The 21,178-nt window shown below is 34.1% G+C and overlaps 1 protein-coding gene across 1 annotated transcript in view; it reads right to left on the minus strand.

Annotated features, from left to right (window-relative positions):
* Positions 1-21,178, minus strand: part of Apoltp (Apolipoprotein lipid transfer particle) — a 53,302-nt gene that overhangs the window by 20,554 nt on the left and 11,570 nt on the right. Inside the window, exons 13-35 of the mRNA XM_019047709.2 lie at positions 20,543-20,709; positions 19,562-19,735; positions 18,884-18,993; positions 18,244-18,432; positions 16,888-17,016; positions 15,843-16,030; positions 15,081-15,263; positions 13,685-13,964; positions 13,029-13,170; positions 12,078-12,251; positions 10,908-11,200; positions 9,648-9,888; positions 8,889-9,037; positions 8,330-8,515; positions 7,715-7,881; positions 6,844-7,067; positions 5,727-5,889; positions 4,765-4,990; positions 4,097-4,313; positions 2,991-3,256; positions 2,221-2,418; positions 1,149-1,406; positions 318-470 (exon numbers count right to left, since the gene is read on the minus strand). Of these exons, the coding sequence (XP_018903254.2) occupies positions 318-470; positions 1,149-1,406; positions 2,221-2,418; positions 2,991-3,256; positions 4,097-4,313; positions 4,765-4,990; positions 5,727-5,889; positions 6,844-7,067; positions 7,715-7,881; positions 8,330-8,515; positions 8,889-9,037; positions 9,648-9,888; positions 10,908-11,200; positions 12,078-12,251; positions 13,029-13,170; positions 13,685-13,964; positions 15,081-15,263; positions 15,843-16,030; positions 16,888-17,016; positions 18,244-18,432; positions 18,884-18,993; positions 19,562-19,735; positions 20,543-20,709 (4,477 nt within the window). The remainder of the gene's footprint in view (positions 1-317; positions 471-1,148; positions 1,407-2,220; positions 2,419-2,990; positions 3,257-4,096; positions 4,314-4,764; positions 4,991-5,726; positions 5,890-6,843; positions 7,068-7,714; positions 7,882-8,329; positions 8,516-8,888; positions 9,038-9,647; positions 9,889-10,907; positions 11,201-12,077; positions 12,252-13,028; positions 13,171-13,684; positions 13,965-15,080; positions 15,264-15,842; positions 16,031-16,887; positions 17,017-18,243; positions 18,433-18,883; positions 18,994-19,561; positions 19,736-20,542; positions 20,710-21,178) is intronic.

A 21,178-nucleotide genomic window follows, 5' to 3' on the forward strand; every position in this document is an offset into this window, starting at 1 on the left:
GGACTTGAAAGGTAGGTAAATTACGGGCATTAGATAATACAGTGTTTGTGCTGGTTTGAAATTTTCTTGAGTGATTCGAATTCGATAAAACTGTGTATTCAGCCAGCATTTGTTACAGAAAAGCCCTGAGCAATCGAACTCAGAATGGTAGCATGCTGATAATAATTTGCCGCTGTCAAACCCTTCCTCTGATATGAAGGAACTCTTTGCAACCTTATTTAAAAATAAATTCCAGCCAAATATGAGGGAACTTCAATGAAACAAACATTAAATAATTAAAGGATATTACACGATCTGAATAATGAACTGTTACTTACAGGTAACGATTGGTTGTGACTTGTAACATTTAGAGCGAGATTTGATTTCATTGATCTGCCAAAGGTGCCTTCCATTTTATAATTACAAATGGCCTTTGAAAACGCTGGAGCTGTTGTTTCCACCACAAGGCTGTTGTTCATACCCATCAGGTGCTGAAATAAGTATTTAAATTATTATGAATGAAAAATAAAACAAAACAAAAAATATCAGAAGGTGCTTAACCTGAACCTGGAAAACAAGTTCTCGGTTTTTATTGGTCCGGCTAGAAATCTTTGAAAAGTCCCATCTTTCATCATGCAGCACACACGTTTTAATTCAAATTTGTAACAAGTAAATGTTCCTTTTTTACTGTGAGTACTAAATCATACATCAAAATTACGCCGATCCTTGGCCAAATTGTTGTTTTCTACTCAAAAGAACAAACCTAAATTGCGCTGTTCCAGTATTTCTTACTGACATTTTATTTTTGTTTCACATGAATTTGCCTGAAATTTTCAAAGAATCTTGATTACACTTGTAATAAAGGGTACTAAAGTTTCCAGACAAATTTAAGCAACGGTTTTCCCATGAAAAAATAAAATGTTCATAGTAGTCCTGCAACAGCGCAGGTTAGATACGTTTTTTCATGTGAAAGACTACAATTTGAGCCATGAATTTGGATAGTTGGAAAAATTGTACCTGGCTAAACCACAAAATTAACGCATTGCATCACTTTTTACCTTTCAGGCGCAGAGTAGCTTTGGATATAGGGATCTTGAATACAAGACGTTTGGATAACTGAGGTTTAACTTTGGAGTTTTAAAGATGTATTTAAACTGTTGCACACTTACAGAAAAGAAGAGCTTGTTGGTGATGTTTGCACCAAAGTTTGGAAAGTCTATCAAGGAGTTGGTTGTGTACGATAAATCATGTTCAGTGACATTCAACTCTACTTTCAAGGTTGGATAAAACAATGTATCAATGTTGACAGCTCCTCTCCAAAACAAATCTTTTTTTGGAATTAAGTCATCTGCAAAGAAGCTTTCTTCGTCTAGTTCAGAGGATGTGCTGTTCATTTTTTGGTAGATGCACAGAGCTTTCAATCCTACCTATGAAACAAAATTAAACGGGAAAGGGTAAAAATTGCATGAACGAAAGGCTAAGTCAGGGAAATCTATCTAGTTTTATTAAGATTATACAACTTTTGACTACTTTTTGAAAGAGTTTATGATTGACAAACCGATAAAGTCGATTAAGCATACAAAGGAAAAGAGTTATTTCTCTCAGTTATTTGTATGTTATTTCTGCAGTACTCGCTTTTAACTAAGTAGATTCCAGAAACAACTGACTTACCTGAAAATGCAACAAACAAAAACTGCAGTCAATTAGCAAACGACTAGAGAGAAGCTATTTAAGTCATTTTTTTGTAAATACGCTCACTTCCTAGATTAAAATTTTAAAATATGCAAAAAACTGAATTCAGCCAAAAATTTTCCATGGCTGGAAAATTTTGTGTGTGCATGTATTACAGTCCCAGAAAGAGCCATATGACACAAAATATACAATTTTTTTAGCCTTAAATAATGCAATATGAACATTTTTATAGCTTCTGGTTGAGCATTTTTTTAAAAGAAAAAACAAAATTTGTGTTTTCATCTTTTTAAGTACTTTGAATAAAAATTTAAAAAAAAAATCAGAAGATGTAAGTCACTCTGAAAATCACATTTCCGCAACAAAATGAACTTTCCATTTTTTTCTGGATTGGGTACTTTTTGAAGCGAACCACTCAATTAGGACAGGAATAATTGAGCATAAGGATAAAACTTAGGGGAAGAGATACATAGGAAAATATTGCTGCGGATATCTGGAATTTCAAGGTATTTTAATCCCTTCACTATTAAATCTGTAAACTATTTAACTCACCCTCATTGTCGGTAGTAACACTCTGGTCTCCAAATCCAGATGGTCAGAATAGTCGATTTTGAACACGGCGCTGCTTTTCTTGAACCCTTCAATTGGGGTGAAGAGGGTGAGACTGTAGTTTATGTCATACCATGATTCAAAATGATCACTTCCGATGATGCCGAGCATCATTGAGTTCCATCCACACCTGAAATCAACCTGCATACCATTTTAATAATATAAACTGAGATATTTGCCACAATTACAATCACAGCTTTTGGAAACGTTAAAAAGGCCAAAATAAAGAATCTGCAAAATCCTAATTTCATTGGTCTCCCTATCAAGCAATTTCCCATTAACTGACCCTTTCAAGATCAAAGAAACTGGTCTGCAGGCTGATTCTTGAAATTTATAGACAAAGCGATAGACAAAGAAAACATAGGGAACATGGAGCAATCCTACTGGTTGGAACGGATTGCTGTCATAGAGTAAGATGGGTATTGATGGACCAACTATCATCCACTTCCACCGATAAGGTTGCTTCATTTTCAATGTGTAGTCTTTTTCTATTGCTATGTCTACCACGTTCAGTAATCAGCCTGTAGTTAGGTACAAGAAAAATAGTGTATTGATGTTTAAATCTCAGAGTTTAGTGATGACAAGATCTGTCAATTCATCAATAATTTCAATTCGCACCGTGTTTATTGGTCCATTACAAAACATTTATATAATATTGCAGCTTGGATCTTCCTCTTTGTCGAATGACATGATTTTTTGAAACAAGAACTTACGTTTTCTTCGTTGATGAATCCAACTAGTGTAAGATCGTACAGCACTGCAAATGGGGTTGTTAGATGCAACTTCAAATTGAAACTGGATGAATCGATGAAAAAATACTTGAGCTCTAGACCTGCACTAGAGGACGGTCCGATAAGTTCGGCAAAGAAGTGTTTATTCTTTTCGGAGAATCCAAATCTTCCTTTAATGAGATTATACTTCTCGAAAGGAGTGGTCATTTTTAAGAGGATTTTGCTTTCTTTTGGGTTCTTCACGATACCTGAAAGGAACAAAAAATTAAAGTAAAAATTTGCAGAGTAAATCATTAGAATGTTTTTGAGAGATTATAGGCCTTTGTTTTTCTATTCATGATTATTCGAGTATCTTAATGGGTCAGTGGAACGTATTTTTCTTAAATTCATTTTCTTGAAGTGCGGAGTGAACTAAGCTTCTAGGAATTTCTTCAGATTTTTTTTTAACCATAAATAACAAAGCAACTTTGTTTTGAAAATGCCAAGCGTGGGATCTTTTTTAAACAATATTTTGCGCTACTCTGGTAACGTAGCCAGGAGGGGGAAAAGGTGCTTGCTGATTGGTTGAAATCAGCTTTAGGCATCCCTTACGTTAACTCGACTGCTAGCTTGTGATTGGTCGGATTTTGATAAGCTTTTTCTCCTCTAAGAGATAATATGTTGAACTTCTTGATGAATTTTTTGGGTTTTTCACAAAATTACACCTATGCAAAGCTATACTACAGCTCTGTAAAAATTAAATTCCTTGCCACTGCTCAATTTTAAAACTTATTTAGGTTCACAAAAATTGAGGATCCAAAAAATTTTAACTACCCCATATATTCACATTCCAATTTCATATCAATCCAAAGTTAAAAAAAGGGGGGAAAACTGATAGCTCCATATCTTGGCTACAAAAAGTAGACAAGAGATGGTGATATTTTAGGTTTTTTCAAGATAGAGATTGTTAAGTGTTTAAAATTCCTGCTCCAGTTAACATTTACTAAACTGTACCTTTTGCGGACCACTTTGCCCCTCCCTAAATTTGATACTGACTCAATAGCGCATTTAAAATTAGTTGCTGTTAAAAGATTACTTGATGTTCTTACCTAGCAAAATAGCTTGATAAGTATTGTCATCCATCATGAGACGGATGTCACCTCTGATATTTTTGTCCTTTCCTAGAGACAAAAGACACTCAAGTCCTCCTGTTTTAATGGGTAGGAACGGTGTTGCTGTGGTTAAGCTAAAAATAACGCTGCTTGAATTATCGTTGATAATTATTTTTCCCGCGCTCAGCATTGATAATAAATGACTGGGACTTGACTGAAATCATACAAACAAAAAATTTTAATACCAAAAGAACTAAATCTAATCTTGAAGCGTCAAAATAGGACTAGACCAGACTTTAATTTTTTTTTTTTTTTTTTTAATTAGGCTGCGCATAATTTTGGCCATGAATATTAAACTCGCACTAATATCTGGATTTGAATCAGATATTTTACAAACAAATAAAAAATTCACCAATTTTCCATCTAACTTTAGAATGATGAGAGACAGAATTTTACTTTTGAGTGCATACAAAAGATAAGATACAGAGATTCTTATGACCATTTTATTTTCAGGCGGTCTACATATAAGCGTACTAGCGTATAAGCGTATTATGAGACATGTATTTTCAGATAGAGCCAGTACACACGTAATATATACCAGCAAATTTTTGCAAAAAAGAGCTCTTTTTCATGACGAATAAAACAAACGAGTACATTTGGATTACCTGCAGTGTTATATCAGTCTTGAATTGCTTGTTTCCGTGTTCGTGGTTCAAAATGGCTTTCACAGCTTTAATATCTTCGATAGTGCTTTCCAAAACACAGCTGATTGCTAATTTGGTATCATTGGAGAGAAATTGATAGTTGAGTCCTATATTTGCGATGATATTTTGGTCATCATTCCAGCTAATTTTTGCTCCAGTTGTAATATTGCTATCTAGATAATGCAACCTGCACCAAAAAAGTTTTAAGAATTAAAAGGAATTTAAATATTGTTGCCATGTAAGAAACCTTATGTAATGTACATACTGACACTTAAAAAAGTATTCCTGTTAGTTGGACTGGATATACTTCATTAGAGAACATGGTTTAAACATTTATACTATTTGTGAGATTGTAATATTTTCCTGAAAACAAGAAAGCTGACTGGTCCCCAATCAATGATTCCTGATAAATGAATTCGGAACTAAACTGCGTAAAAATTGATTGGCATATCTTGAAATAATTGTGTGAATTTTAAATGGTGCGACTATGCAATTTTTTTGTATTTCCAAATGCAAAAGCAAACAATGATGCAATGCAATTGTATGCAATTTTTTTGCCATGATTAATTGCACTTCTTGATGACCTTGTACCATATTCTGTGCTATCAGACTTTATGTACATAATAAAGGAATTATTAATTTAATTTTTAACAGTCTTTCTTTTTTTCACAATTTTCATAGCAAAAAAGGCAGCGCTACAGAGGGTTGAACCATAGCTTTAAAATCACTTTTACGCTATGAATAAAATATTCAATAATTCTAAAATAAGATAATTTTTTGTACTCCTCAAGAATAAACTTATTGCCTTACATTAGACGTACAAATTAAGAAACCAAAAATTAATGCAATATTTTAAACATATCCGACCAAAACAGGATCACCTTCAAATAAATCTGCCAGGTAAAACATAAAATTGAACTTACTTGTAAGTGAGAGATGTCTCCCTCCAATTTTCAAAAGGAGTCAAAACTTTTGTCTCAAAGAAAATTTTACCAGAGTCAGGAAAATCATAGTTCAAGAGAAAAACAATATCAATGGACTGCTTTGGGCTCCACTCCACTGCCAACGTGCTCATGTAATTTGTTCCTGACAACAGAAATATTCAAGACATTGATATCTTAGAGTTTTGTATTTTACACTTTTAATGAGGAACTTAAAAAATGAACAAAGCAATTCTTCATGACAAATCTGATGCAACCTTTTGGCTTCATACCTTTTTTCTTTTAAAATTGTCAAACAGGTCATCTGCAAAAAACTGCTTTCTCATTATGAATGCTATCAAAGTATGAATAATCCAACCAAGCATTTATCCATAGCAGTGACGAAGACCTTCTTATGTCCTAAGATGGTGAAGATCGGAAGTCTGCATCTCTACTTGGGGGTGGAAGACATTCAAAGTTACTGATTTTGGGCAAATTAAATAGTAAAGCTAGGCGCAGGAGGCAGAGAAAAAATGGAAAGGCAATTAGTTAAAGCCACAGAAAAATTACTGCTACTTTGTACTAAAAGCAAAAATATGTGCACCATTTCAGTTACCAAAAAAGACCATTTAAGTTATTCTATGGTGCAGCCAACATCATTCTTATGAAAGATTTATTCAAGCTCTACCGAAGAAAAAGTAGAAGAAAAAAAAGGAAGACAATCAGAACTCTTCAGAATTGTTGTATTAACGGTGAAACTACCAGACCAAGTACCTCGGTTAGCGACATTGCGAACTTCCTGTCATACTTCATCTTTTAAATAGAAAACTATTCAATGTCTAATCTTGAAAACTTCCATGATTTTTCTCTGTGCATAAAAAACTCTAAGAAAACTTTGAGGAATGATTTTGATTTGTTCTCCTTTGAAAAAATAAAATGAAAGCTGAGACTTTTAAACACCGCAAACAAGATACGAGGTCTGGTAGTTTCCCCATCAAAGTGTAAAAAAATCCTTAAAAGATGTAATTAAAAATGATTTAATCAAAATGGAACAAATAAAAAATGAAAGTTCTTTGATAAGATTCCCTGTTAGGCTCTTGCTCATTGATAGATAACTTACCTTGACGTTCTAGCAAAGCAGAGCCGGTGATTAAATGACTTGGGTACTCGAACAAAAGTTTGACCGAGTACTCAAACGTTGAGGCGGAGTCTGTTGAGGCTGTGAGTAGCGTCAATGCTAGTTTTTGATTGGGGTCACGGTTGGCATCCCATTTGACGAAGAAGCCAGTGTCTGTTTTTTGCTTTTCATGTATACCATGAACTCCAACGTGAATATCCCTGTGTCTGGAAAGGAAAAAAAAAGAATGAATGAGACGAGAGCTGGGTCATATTTTTCCACTTTCTAATCATTAACAAGGTTTCGGAGACATAATGTTTCTTTAGGACATCATTTTGAATTGAATCTACATATCATATGCAAGTAGAAATAGAAAAATTTTTGCTGTTAAATTCGACGATCATATTCACTTTTCCGTTTTCAGCAATATATGAAACAAAAAATTTGTCAAGAAAAGAAACAAAACAAGAGATACATAGAGAACTGATGGATAGCTCAGCAGAGGATTTTGAAACATATATGTAAATTAATTATCAATCATCATTCACATAAGAGGAACAAACTTTTGGTTCGGTCGAAGAAACAATAAAAAATAATTTATACGCTCAATAAAAATTAACTCTATTTCTATCCATATGCGACTGGTGGTCAACGACTGAATCTAAACCCTTGATCATTTTGAAGGTACAATTTTTTTGACAAGTTCGTTTTTCATGAAATCGTCAATCTCTGAAAATCTCCAACAGTCTCCTCCTTGCTCGTAAGCATCGCCACTGTTTGAGCTGAACGAATTGATTATTATGAGCTTTACAAACAAAAATTTGGTTGAAAACTTTGAATTTCTTTGTCAACACAGTGTAATGTATAAACTTACTTGTCTAGATGAAGCTCAAGGAGCGCTTGCTTTTTCATAAAATCGATCATGCTAGTCAAAGAGTATGTGCTCTCATTGAATGTTACCTCTCCGTGCGTCTCTCGTAATGCAGGATGCAATGACAAATGCTTCAGCAGCAAAGCGTACTTGATTTCATTATGTTCTGCCTGTGGGAAAAAACTTGAGATTATTAAAAATATACATTTTTGAGCTAACCTTTTAGAAAATATTCTTGCCTCTTCTTGATCTAAAACAACATACTTGAGACTTATGAAAGAAAACACATCACCATCACAGATCCATCCTACCGATTCTGCACCATTTTAAATTGGTCTTAAAATGTTCAATTGACGAAGTCAAAATTTCAAGAGGCAATCTGCATATAATAACCATAGAACCTCTTCTTGATTCATTTCAAAAGTTTGGACTATCTTGCCAAACTAACAAGTTCACTTGAGACATGTTAGCGTCATCGAGAAGAATCTCAGAAAAAATTATTTAAGAAACTTCAAGTTATTCTAAAATTTTTAACCTCAGATTTCTTCAGTGCATTTCTTTGACATGTTTTCCATTACAATCTATCCTACAGTGTTAGAAGTTAGTAGGTACACTTACCAATAAATCAAGCCGGATTTCATTCTCATCGAAAAGAAACTTCCCATTGAACATGATGTCATTAAACATGCCCGACTTTAGGACTAACTTCAAAACAAGGTAAGTGGTTATCTGATTTGACTTATTTAAGTAGACTCCTTTTGTAGTGATATTATGACCACTAAACCATGTTCCGATCACCTCCAACTGAGGGGAAAAGCAAAAAACAAACAAAATTTGAGTTAAAATACATTGATGAATTTTTAAGATAAACTGCCACCAAGATTTCGTTATTTTGGTTGAATCTTCCAAAGACTATGAGAAAAATGGCAAGAAAATTAAGGTCGATGTTCGACACTCAAAAATTGTATTAATCAACACATCATTAACAGACCAATAGACAACATACGAATTTTAGCATTATAAAACATGTTTTCTCATCAGAATTTTACACTTTTCTTTTTGTCTTCTTTGTCTAAAGCTTATTGTCTATCAATTTGCATAATCAAGAGGAATTTTATTCTATTCTTAGAGTTTGAAAATACGATATGAGTACAATAAATTTGGAAGCAATACGAACATCATATTCACTGCGGCTTTTTTCATGAACCCGGAGAAAGAGACTCATCGGATGTTGCACTTGGGGGAGGCTGAGACTTGAATGTATTTCTATGTAGAGTGTTGTGCTTTTCGGAAGGACTAGATCCAGTTTAATGCCAATGACTTTATCTGGAAGTGAAACAAAAGTCAGAAGGGTTAGGAAGGATTCAAAAGTAACCAAAATCTAGTTATAAGACGTGAAAAAATCAGATACCAAAAAAAGAGGAAAACTGTAAATAGAAAATTTTCCTTTATATTTTTTACTAGATTTATTCAAGAGAAAAAGGAATTATAGTAACCACTACAGTATAAAAGTGAAGAATCTGAAAGGAAAATTAGACTGTGGGCGCCAAGACTGCAGTTCCACAGAATGAAACTTTCAACTCATTTTTTTGGATACTAAAGAGTGTCTGTTGACGGAAACTCATACTTAGTGTCATTTTTTCCCCAATTTCAGAAAAAATTACTCTCCTGAGAAATGTCTCTTCCACAAAGAGTATAAAGAGACAGCAAATTAGCTGTGCAAAAAAAAGGGAGAATGAGTGAATCTTTTCGCAAAAACAACATAATTTAAGGATCATCACCACATATTTTTTTCATTAGCTCTGACCTAAGAGCAGACTGAAATTACAATTCAAGGATAAAAAAACCAGAGAACTCTTAAAATTTGGTTTCAGCTCGTTTTCTTTTCCTTTGGAAGAAATCACCAAAAATGAAATTAAAGCCAATTTAAAATTACCTTTGGCATACTGAATGTGGAAGCCAATATTCCAGTGTCCTTCAGATCCTTCGAAAACACCATCTAATTTCAAGTCGATGTCGCTGGAGGGTCTTTTGATGGCTATGAAAGAGCTGACTTTGTGGCTTGAAGGAGTGTGAAGATAAATCAACATTGACTGGAGGCGCAACTTTTCTGACTCATTTTTTAGAGAAGGATTAGCTGTCAAGTCAAAGGATAACTCTAAGTGACCTTGAGCTTTCTGAAGAAACATTAATAAAAAAAGAGAAAGGTGATCACATTACACGAAGGAATTAGACTTATAGAAAATGGAAACAAAAAAATTCAAAATTGTTCGGATATTCTTTATTTTATCGATTTTATGATGGAGCTGACACCACTCCGAGAGGACCCTGCGCTGAAAACCGCGAGGGCGAGATTGGTGCCAGCTAGATTTTGTTATTATTTGATACAACAATGTTTTTATAACCTCCTTGGCATGATAAGTAGCAGGGTAAAAAGAGATTTTTCAACATTTTTACACGCATTTTCTTATGGAGGTGTGGCGTTGCTGCTATGTTGAACATGCCGATCCTTATGCCCTGAAGCAGTACCGCTTAACTTTCTATTGGACGAATCATTGACGATTCTACTAGATAAGTCAAAAAAAAGCTTACAAGTCTATTTGTCATCCCTACTTTTCTCAAGACTGGCACTTAGTAAGATCCAATTTAAAGGCTCATCGAGCGCAGGAGGTCTTAAAGAACTTCACATCAAAAAATGACAAAGTTTAGCAGACATCAAACACCTTGCTTCCTTTGCAGGATTGTTAAGAATTTTAGAACCCCCTCCCTCTTTGTTACACAGATCTGAGATCTCATAACTCTTTACTTCCCGCAAACCCTCCTTTTTTTAAGCGCAAAAATTGAATTTTTGGTCATTATTTTAAGCAAAACTTTTCCACACAAAAAAATAATACTAATATCAGCGCTTTGCAGTGATTTTTGCACCATATCATAACTTTATAACAATTACACTGATGCCTTTGAAAAAATACAGAAGGTGTTGGCGAGCACAGAGATGCACATTTATGCTCCTGCGCTAACAAACGCAGATAAACTCAAGTGCACCTGGGTGTACCTGGAAGTGCGTCTATGCCAGTGTCATGCTAGTATCTGCAACCTCCTATGACCTCATCCTCAAAATGACTTAAAATTTTGAGGAGTCTCCCTCAGCTTCATCTGCATTTCCTCCATGCACTTACACTGAACCACATCTTACCTGATACTTAGTCGTGGCGATAAAATCAATCTGGGGATAAGCAGATGATGCCAGCTGAAGTTCTGCAGAGAGGTGGGCTAAATGCTTTGTGGTGTGGTCCGCCATATGAATTTCTATCTTCAGCGTTTCTGCTTTGCCTGCGTCAAACTGATACTCCAGAATGAAATTAGCTGCAATCGATGCCTCGTTCACTACGATGTACCCTGTGATATGGGTTTTGATCTTGTTGGTTTTAAAAGTTAAGTCTATATCACATTGCGATATACTCTTTTTCTCCACCCATTTGTAAGTTCCTGTGACATAGAAATCAACAGCTGAAATTATCAACCTTATTGCCAAAAGGTTGCAAATAATGTCTAATTAGAAAAATCATAGCTGAGATGGTATCATCTGTATTAATGAGAAGCGTAGAAAAATATATTTAACAATAAGAGGCTATTATTGTATGATAAAGCTTTTTGCTTAAAAGAATGCGCCCAGCTATGTCTGCTGAAGAGGCTGCAAAAACATCACAAAAACGAAACTGAAACACTTCTGTTATCTTCTCAACCATTTTTGGGCAGGAAAATATTAATCTCAAAGAAAATTATTTTTTTCCTTCACATTTGAACTGCGAGATTTATCCTTTTCTTTAAGTTTTCACTTTATTTCTAATCAATTACAGGACCTAAATGAGATCAACATATCATTGAGTCTTCTTCTGTGTTGAAGCAGAGGTTGATAATTCATTTGATACCAAAACATTCTAATTGTACTTAGAGTTAACTCAGTTTTTGCTGTTGCTTTTTGTGAAATGTTCCTGTTCCTGTAGCTTCCTAGTTTCTATGATTGTTTTTTTTTTCTCTCTCTCTCTTTTTTCCCCCTTTTCTTTGCAAAACACAGGACTGAGAGAGGTGTTTCAAACCTGTAAAAGTTTATTGACAAACTTGTAAAAGAATGAATTACTGAATTATCAAGTGACAGAATAGAACAGTAGTGTGGACGCAGCTTTACATATCCTGATATTCAGTTACTTGCAGTATTCAGGACACATTTTTAATGTTCCTTCCTTCTCTGAATTATTAATTATACATGCAACCTTTGAAAATTCAAAGGGTCTGCCAATTTGTATGTATGTCAATTCCTATTCATCTCTTGAATGATTTTGATAAGTCACGCGAGATAAAGTACCTTGTAGTTCGGCGATATTCTTATTATTGATGGAAAAAGACGCAGAGGGTTGGTAAGAGTAACCGTATCTTTCTTCCTTTGTTTTCAATTCTAGGTGGATGTCTATGTGTTTCTTCCCATTGATATCCAAGGCAAAATGTAGAAGTTTCAGTTCCGGTGAATTTTTGTAGATACCTGAACAAAAATTTCGAGTTATTATCTTTCATACGTCAACAGATGTATTAGTGACCAAGCTCAGGAAAGAGACTTTAGTGCATGGAGGTGAATTATTCAGAACAGAGATTTTTTTTAAGTTGGGTCAAAGATGAGAAAATGAAAATGAGTTTTTAACAGCAAACACTTAGTAAAATTAAAAGCGTATACATATTGCAAACATATTTGATTTGATTTTTGAGCCATTCAGCCCGGCAATTTTGAGCCCTAAACATGATTGATCATAACTTTAAAAAGCTCCTCCTCAAAATCCTCTTGGGCTGCAGATCTCTTGATCTGTCATACCTCTGATTTGGCAAATTTTTGATCGGGTGCAAAAATGCTTGAAAAACACTCCTTTATTGGTATCGATGTCTCAATTTTAATGGTCTCAAAACTGCAATCCCTTTCTGAGAAGAGAGTCTATTGATACATTTAGGTAATATATGATGAACAAAAAATCTGTTCAAAAAAACTAAACAATTGACATAATTACAAAAAAAAAAATTAAAATGACATGATGATGAGTAACTATGAAGAAACTATTCAAAATCGGTGATTGATAATCTATTTTTGAGTAGAGGAAAACAGAGATGAGAATATGAGGAAAAGAGAGCGTAGATTGATAGGGAAAGAAAAGCGGTACCATCTCCATTCAATTAAAAAGGTTGCAGGATGAAGTGTTTTGATTAGCGCCGCATCTATTTTTTTCATACAAATGGAAGAAAAATTAGAGACAAGTAGGATAAATTTTATTACCATGCGCCTGTAACTCAGTAGTGGCAGATTTGTATGTAAATGTTATGTTCTGGTTTCCTGGATCAAAATTCACGACAGCCTTTATGTTGCGCTTGATGCTTGATCCAGGAGTTTCGAATTCTATACTGGCTATTGATTGATTCTGAAAGAGAAAAAAGCAAAGTACGAGGTAAGAAAAAAAAAAGTTGAAAAGTAATAAGAGATTAGTGCAGGGGTAAATAACTTCGCGACCGGCCCAATTGGGTGTTGGTTACGTGTTAAGGAAGGACTCCCGCAAGAACAGGAAAACAAGGAGATCACGTTTGAAATACATGATTTTAGCAGTGAAAAAGTCCTGGTTTTTCCAGTGAAAAGCTTTTTTCTTTATCTTCAGGGGAAGCTATGAAGAATTTTGTTTAAAAATAATGGAAAGTTGATTGGATTTGGGGGGAAGGTTGATTAAATTTGGGGGAAGATTGATTGGATTTGGGGGAAAGCTTAGGACTTCTTGCACCCCTGGATTGGTACTTTAACACCAGATTTTTCACAAAAGCAGTTGCTGGAGCGAGGAATATGACAAGTTTTTTTTCTGGTTTCAGCTATTTAGGATTTGAGTACATTGGAGGAAAGATAAATCAGCTATGATAATTATTAAGTTGCTCGTAAAAATAATTTACCTCTGCTGTTAGATATCTGTACTGAATGAAGTACTCTTTTGCAGAGGGATCTGTTTTTTCAAGAACGATTCCGAACTTAATTGGACCACTGAACAGAAGAAGAGGCGCTTTGAGTAGCTTCATAGTGTTCGGGAACATGTAATTCACACACAGTTTTAAACCCATTGTTTGGTCCAGTACGTCCCAACTGCAAACAAAATCTTCAAAACGATCCTCGCCAATGACCTGCCCTCCTTCAATCACCACATCTTTATTGTTCTGCAGTATGCTTAATTCGGATCTGAAATGATAATTACCTATCATAAGTTTCTCTAAACAAATGGTTTGAAATATTTCCTTATAAATGACAAATAATAGGCATGATAAAATGAAATTCATAAGTGCTGAAAAAAATATTAAGAGACGGATTCTCTTTCGTGACACAACTTTTAAAGTTAGACCATTTCCACTACTGTAGACTACATGTGATTATGTCACTTGAACTTCTCCAATCTGGTTTCAAGTGCATCGTATCCTTACTATGGCGATTCATCCAATAATGACAGCCTTTAAATGAGTTGCAGACAACGAATGAATTAAAGGACTGAGTTACATCTCTTTAGAAATTCACATGAAAAATGACTAATGGAGCTGGGAGTTTAGAAATGAGCCCCTGTTTGAAAGTAACAATACATGAAATGACAACACACAAATGGATGGCATTGAGCAGAAGGTAAGTAACGCAATTACTGTATTGTAGAAAACTCATTTTTACTTTGCATCTTCATTTTTACTTGAAAAATGCTTAGAGGAGCAAATAATTTTTGTTTTTCCACTAAAAATTGGTTAATTTGAAAGGTAAATGACCAAGTAGATTTAATTACTGTACATTTATTTACTATTTTTAAACCAAAGAAGTTTCATGATTTTGCAAACACTACAATCGTGTTGAATCCCTTCTGCTCATTGTAATCCAAATTAAGTCATTCAGGTGTTATATCTGAGCGTTGATACCTTATTCAGGCAGAGGCTTGAAGCTACTTGTTTTACGAAACATTTTTGGCATGAAATTTTGCAGGAAAAACATGCAACAGAGGGGTTTTGTTTAATATTTTCACTGCTGACTTATGATCAACTTCCTGATTTTTTTCTTTTTTTTTTCAACAAGGCACAGAGTAAATTCGATAGCCCTTCATTATTTAGAGTTCCTGAGTTTGTTGTTTATAAAAATTGAATGATGACGTGAGATTACTTCTTCAAACATAGAATACCGAAAATTTGATGCAAAGAAGAGAAAAGCTCAAACAAAGAGCGAATGCTGACCGTCACATGTCGCATGAGGATGATATGCTCCAATTCAAAATTAAACGGATTGATGGGAGATGTGCATTTGAAATGCATTATTTTTATTACTCACTCTGCATAAAATAAATCCGACTTCTTCAGAGGCAAATGGAATGACAATTTAACAAGTTTATAAGAATCCAGTTGCAAAGTCGCGTTGACAGCGGAGGATGTATACATTTTACTCTTCAACTTAATCTGAGTTGACGAACAGTAAGCGTCCACACCCATTGTTCCTTCGAGATGAACAGCCATTCTAAAACAGAAACGACAAATTGTTAGCCCTTAACAGTTTATAAATATTTTAGAAATAATGAAGATTTCAAAGAAAATTTAATTTCTCATAGTTTTATCTAAATTGTGAAAAATGTTAAAAGAAGTCATTATTTGTATGAGATTTTCAGAGTGTGTGCAAACGCTATGCTTGAAAACTATGTAGACCACTTAAGAATCGATTGAATTTTCTCGTTTCGTATCAAAATATTTACTGACTTTTTGTCTATAATTTCCATGAGTTTTATTTTCAAAATTTAATATTGTACTTCTCACCTTTAAATTTTTGAGAGAATGAAATGATTGAAAAGTACATTACATAAAATCGTCTCACTGGAAAACTTTCATGAGAGATAATTACACAATTGCAAATACTACTGTAGTGTTGTGAGTATTGCTTCTGCCAGCATCTAGTCCTGGTCACTTGCACAACCTTCCTATTGCACTTGGAATAAGTTATCCATGATAAGCTCAATGACATACCAAAAGGAAGTTTCACTGCAAAATAAACAATACTGAACACCATTTGACAAATGTTGTTGATCAGTGGTTTTTTACTTACCTTGGTACTAATTTTCCGCTCATCGTCAATTTCTTAGTTTCCGAAAAGTTTTTCCCTTGGAATGATCCTGCCATTTCCAGATGAATATCAGCAATACCAACAGAGTTTAGATTCAAGGGTAAACCAGCTCCTGTTGGAACGACATAACTAATGTCTAAAAACATTGAAGTTCGTTCAAAATTTATTGCCTGCAAAGAGTAACCAAATAATTTACACCTGAGAAGTTTGATGAAGTCATACCCAAAATTTTTCTGATTAAAAATGAATAAATTACAGTAGTTCAGCAGGCTGATTATTGAAATTGATAGACAAAGCTATAGATAAAGAAGACATAGAGAGTATGGAGCAATCTTATAGGTTGGAATGGGTGGTTCCTTCAAACTGTGGGAGAAAATTATGGACTAAGTATAGGGTCTCTCTTGGATTGCTGTTACTTAGTCTATTTCCTACCTCCTTCGTCTATTGCAACCACTCGCTTTCATCAATAGGATCCCTACATATCCATTCTGCCTTCTTTGTCTATCAATTTCCATAATTAGCCTGCAGGACATCAAAATACATACTACAGAAAATTAGAGTCAGAATTAGAAAAATTGCACAGTACGAATAACCATTTATTTTCATTCCACTAAAATTTACAAAATCAAGCTACACTCCACTTCTTTTTATTTATATTTAAAGCACAATCACTCTTAACTGATGTAGTGATTGTAACAATTTTATTGATTCAACAATTATTGATACGAAGATGCATGATGCATACTCTTGCATCAATGCTTAACAAACACCAATGCGCACAAAGAGATAGAGATGCCTCTCTTACATACACTTGTGAGTCATATACCCAACATTTTTGATAAACATATTACTCTGAGTGAATTCTTAGTTATCAGGATCCGACATGATATAACACTCGAATTTCAGAGAAATCATTTACGTAATTTTAACTTCAACTGAACTAAAGGACTGCGAAACAGTAAACACGCTAGATATACATGAGAGACAAAAAAAAATTTTTATTCATGATATAAAAATGAAAAATTACCTGGCCTTCGAAAAAGTCCGAGACGATATTGTAAGGATTAAATCTACTCAGCATTTTGTAGATTTCCGACTCTCCTCTAAATTCAAGGTACTTTATTTCATTTCCAAACAGTTTGAAACCAAACAGGACCTGTTCTCAGAAATAAACATCAAATTAAAGGTTTGAAGAACAGAAATAATGTTTATAAAACTGAAAAACTTCCACAAGTCCCTCAATAGATGTGAGAGCTTCATTTGGCACCACTTATAAAAATGCGACCATTTCATAGAGCTAAAGGTAAGCTTTTAAAGTTTACTGGAGATTTGTTTAACTTCTTCTGCGTCCGTTTTGCTCAATTTGTACATCTTCCTGAGGCAAAACCTACGTGAAAAAAAAACAAAACAAATATTCCATTTACTCCTTGCACTGAGCACTGATAGTAAACGACTCCATCAACTCCAATTGCACACACACGAAGACTGACAGGGAAAGTTCCTTTCATGCTACTTTTTCACAAAACCGTTTAAGAAAGCACAGCTCTTGAGTCTTGACTGCCATGATATCATGTGAAAAATTAAATGTAAAGTTTTGGGAAGACGATTTTTCTGTCTGTATGATTCTCATTCATGACTGGAGGACAGATGGTCAGAAGGAGGACGTGAGGCATTACGATTGTCTATCAGCTTTTAGAGGCACCTTCCGGCAAACAGGCCTATAGGTACTTTTCCATGAAAATACTGAGACAAAAATTCTGATTCTCGATTATTATACCAAAAAAAAAAAAAAAAAAAAAAAAAAAAACTTGCGGAAGGATTCATTTTACTTTTCATTATTAACTTTTTGTTCCATTTTTGCTTCCAAGTTCTCATTTTTTTTGTTTTCGTGCACAGAAAGAGAAATTAATAAAAAAGTTCAGATTTAGGCAAGAATTTTCAAAAAAAGGGCCTGTTATAACTTTAAAAATGGAAAAAAATACCCACCTAAAACTTTTTTTCAGAAAAACAACATTATATAAGTTTGTTGTTTCGCAGACAAAGGAACATAAAAACATTCCAATTTTGCCCTAAGTCCTTTTAAAGTTTGTATTTTTACTCAGTAACTATGGGATATTCTTTATTGAAAATTTTACTGATTTATCCATGGATTATCGTTGAATATCAGACAGAAATCACTGTATCATTTGCTTGTGGAAGAGAGAATTGTTTATCAGTAGATTATGCAAACTTAGAGTGGAGTTACACACATTCCTTCATCCAGGAAATGACGAATTGCTGCCGCTGTTACAAAAAAGGTGATGACTTCATGTTTCATAAAAAAAATTAAATTTATTAAATTACCTTCATATCTAGATTGAGGTGTCATACAATTTTGACTCACCTTAGGAGGAGGGAAATTCTTTTCTATGATATTTGGAAGGCCGTCAATTTTTTCTTTGAGTGTGTCAGAAATGCTGCGTGCAATGCGTAGTAAGTTGAGGCCTTTTTTCAGTGAGTCAAAACTAAGGGGTCCTCCTGGTTTGAAAAAATACTCAGCATACCTCTCAAAGCCCTCCAGTGATATTTCAAACTGTTAGAAAGAGATCAAAAGTTTAAGAATTAAAAAGTTGGAAAAATTAAAGATATCTGAATACGTAAATTGGAAGGCTGTCAAACCAAAGTTTCATTTCAAACTGATGTAAAACTTTAAGACTGAAATTGAAAACTTCCTGAAAATAGACAGAATCCTTGTTTGTCACAGGATTTAGTATGTGTCAAAATTTAATACGTATTTGTTTAACACACTTCATAATTTTCAGAAATTTTCAACAAGCTGTTCACTTACTCAAACTGAACAAAAAACCTAAAAAACTGATTTTCTCATAAAAAGCACTAGAATTAATGAGTGGGAAAAAAATATTTCATAAAGGATCTGTATACAGAAGCAGCCTAATTTGCTGAGTGTTTTTCAAGAGATATAATAGAATCTAACCAAGAAAGCTGTGTTTTCTATAATAATTCAGCTAAAATGATGAAAATACCTCAGCTAAGGAAATCGATTCATCAAAGATGTTGGTTGTAACGCTGACAGAAATCTTGCGAGGAATGTATGATTTGGGCGAGAAAATAACGTTCGTTTCGACAAAAATGCCTGCAATGAAAGAAAGGTGAATTTGAAGTTATTAAAATGGTGAAAAAATCATAACTCAAAAATAAAAGATAGCGTTGGTTCTTGAATTCTTGCATTTTAAAAAGAGATTGTTTCTTTTCAGAAATGGTGGAATTTTCTTCTTAAAAATAGGTTTGATTGGGTAGAATTGGAAATTTAAGACAGAAATAATATACAAGTTTTAAAAATCGGAATAATTTGAAGAAATTTTAATTTAAAAAGAAAAAGAAGGGTGGCGACAGGTGGTTTAAGAAGAAATGAGGGTGTGCCAACTCCCTGAAGGGCTTTGGGAGGATAGGGGATTTTGGCGGCTAGGTGTCACAAAGCACCAGAGAGCGCTATAAAAGCGGCTTTAGATGGATGTAAAAATAACATACATTCTAGATTAGATGTCTTTTTCAATTTCGAAATTTTCAAATTTTAATTTTAATTTTCATCAATTCAGCTTTGAATGTAAGCTTTTAAGAGGGGTAGAAACATTGGTTTGTTAAGAGTAACAGATTGTTTTGTTTATCGTACCATAAAGGAGAAACATGAACATGTATCTTACCTACACCATATTCATTGAGATAAAATGAGCCTTCATAATTTTGAGAGAACACTCTGATGTCAGATTTGAATTTCTTCTCGAACTGAAAGTCCTCCAACATTGATTGGAACTGAAGCTTATTTGGCATTGAAGATTTCATCAGGTTTTGGAGATGACTTGACACAAATGAACCGACTGAAATAAACAGAGGGGTTGTGATCATTTTAAAATGAGGTGAATATTCAAAGCACATATTTAAAAACTTGAATTCCAAACATTCTTATTTTGTTCTTTCTTGAGGAAACCCACAAATATTTTTGCATTCAATTTTAATGGAATGTAGCTCCGGTTAGAAATCGAAGAGTATCACTTTCCAATATACTATGTACTTCAATGAGAATTCATGGTGGCAATACTGAACAATGTAACTCAATTTGCGACATGGCAATGACTCGGTGGCAACAACTTTTTCTAATTCATTTTCTGAAGGTACAGAGTGAACTAAACTGTTAGGAATTTTCCAGATTTTTTCAAATTCTAAATGGCAAAGAAACCTCGTTTTGAGAATGCTAAAAAAAAGACCCCTATCAAACGATATTTTCGGCGGGCGCTGATGACGTAGTTAGGCAGTAGAAACTACGTTTGCTGATTGGCTGAGCAGGCATCACCTTGCTTCATCAACTTGACCATTCGCCTTTTTTTTAGCTTTTTCTTCCCTTGAAAATGATTTTTCAATTTTTGAAAGAACTTTTGGGTTTTTCACGAAACTGTACAATAGAATGACTGCTCTACAAACCTGCAAAAATTCTTTACAACTGCCCTGTTTTTCCGTTAAAAACTAAAAAACTTTGTTAGATTCACAGTCAGCGTAGGTAGGTATTGAATAGAGGAACTTCAAAATTTGTCCTTGACCTCCTTGTCTTCTCATTTAAAGGTTGTCTTTCCCTTATTCTGAAGAGCAAACATATTCGTCCAGCAAAAAGAAGAAAAGAGATAAATCACCTTGATTCATAGTTTCGGCCTGAAGAGAGGCTTTGACATTCTGTAAAACGTTGTATGATGGACATTTCATAATCTGTAAGTATGCAGCTATCCTTACTTCAACATCTGCTGCTCGATTCAAGTAAGTATTCATCAATCGGTCACGGTTGACTTTACAGAGAAAACGCCTGAAAAAAATTTAGGTCAGATACAACATATGTGACAGTCCACAGGGGAAAGGATCTTAGTATGAGGAAGCAAAATTTTCAGTATCACGCCTTTTGTCGAGTAAAATCGATAAATTTGATTAAAATCTTGATTTCCACAAAGAAGCTTTTTAAATGTCGTAAGGAATAATTTATGAGATGTTTACTTTATTTTTGTGTCAATCGATCAATACAAAGCATAAAATTGCACACTAGGATTCTCTGGCAATTTTGTGCCCTGAACATAGCAGATTAGAGTTTTCAACGATCTTTGCTCAAAGCAGTGATTTATGTACTGCGAACTTCAAATCCTTACAACTCTGATTTGGTTTAACATTATTGAATTTTTTTTTTTCGTGTTCAAATCTGCAGTTGAAAACTAGCCTATGTAACAGCCATTTCACTCCTCAGGCATTTGTTGTTTTACAAAGAGCCTAAATAGTATACTGGC

The sequence above is a fragment of the Bemisia tabaci genome, chromosome 8 (assembly GCF_918797505.1).
Source record: "Bemisia tabaci chromosome 8, PGI_BMITA_v3".
Taxonomy (NCBI): domain Eukaryota; kingdom Metazoa; phylum Arthropoda; class Insecta; order Hemiptera; family Aleyrodidae; genus Bemisia; species Bemisia tabaci.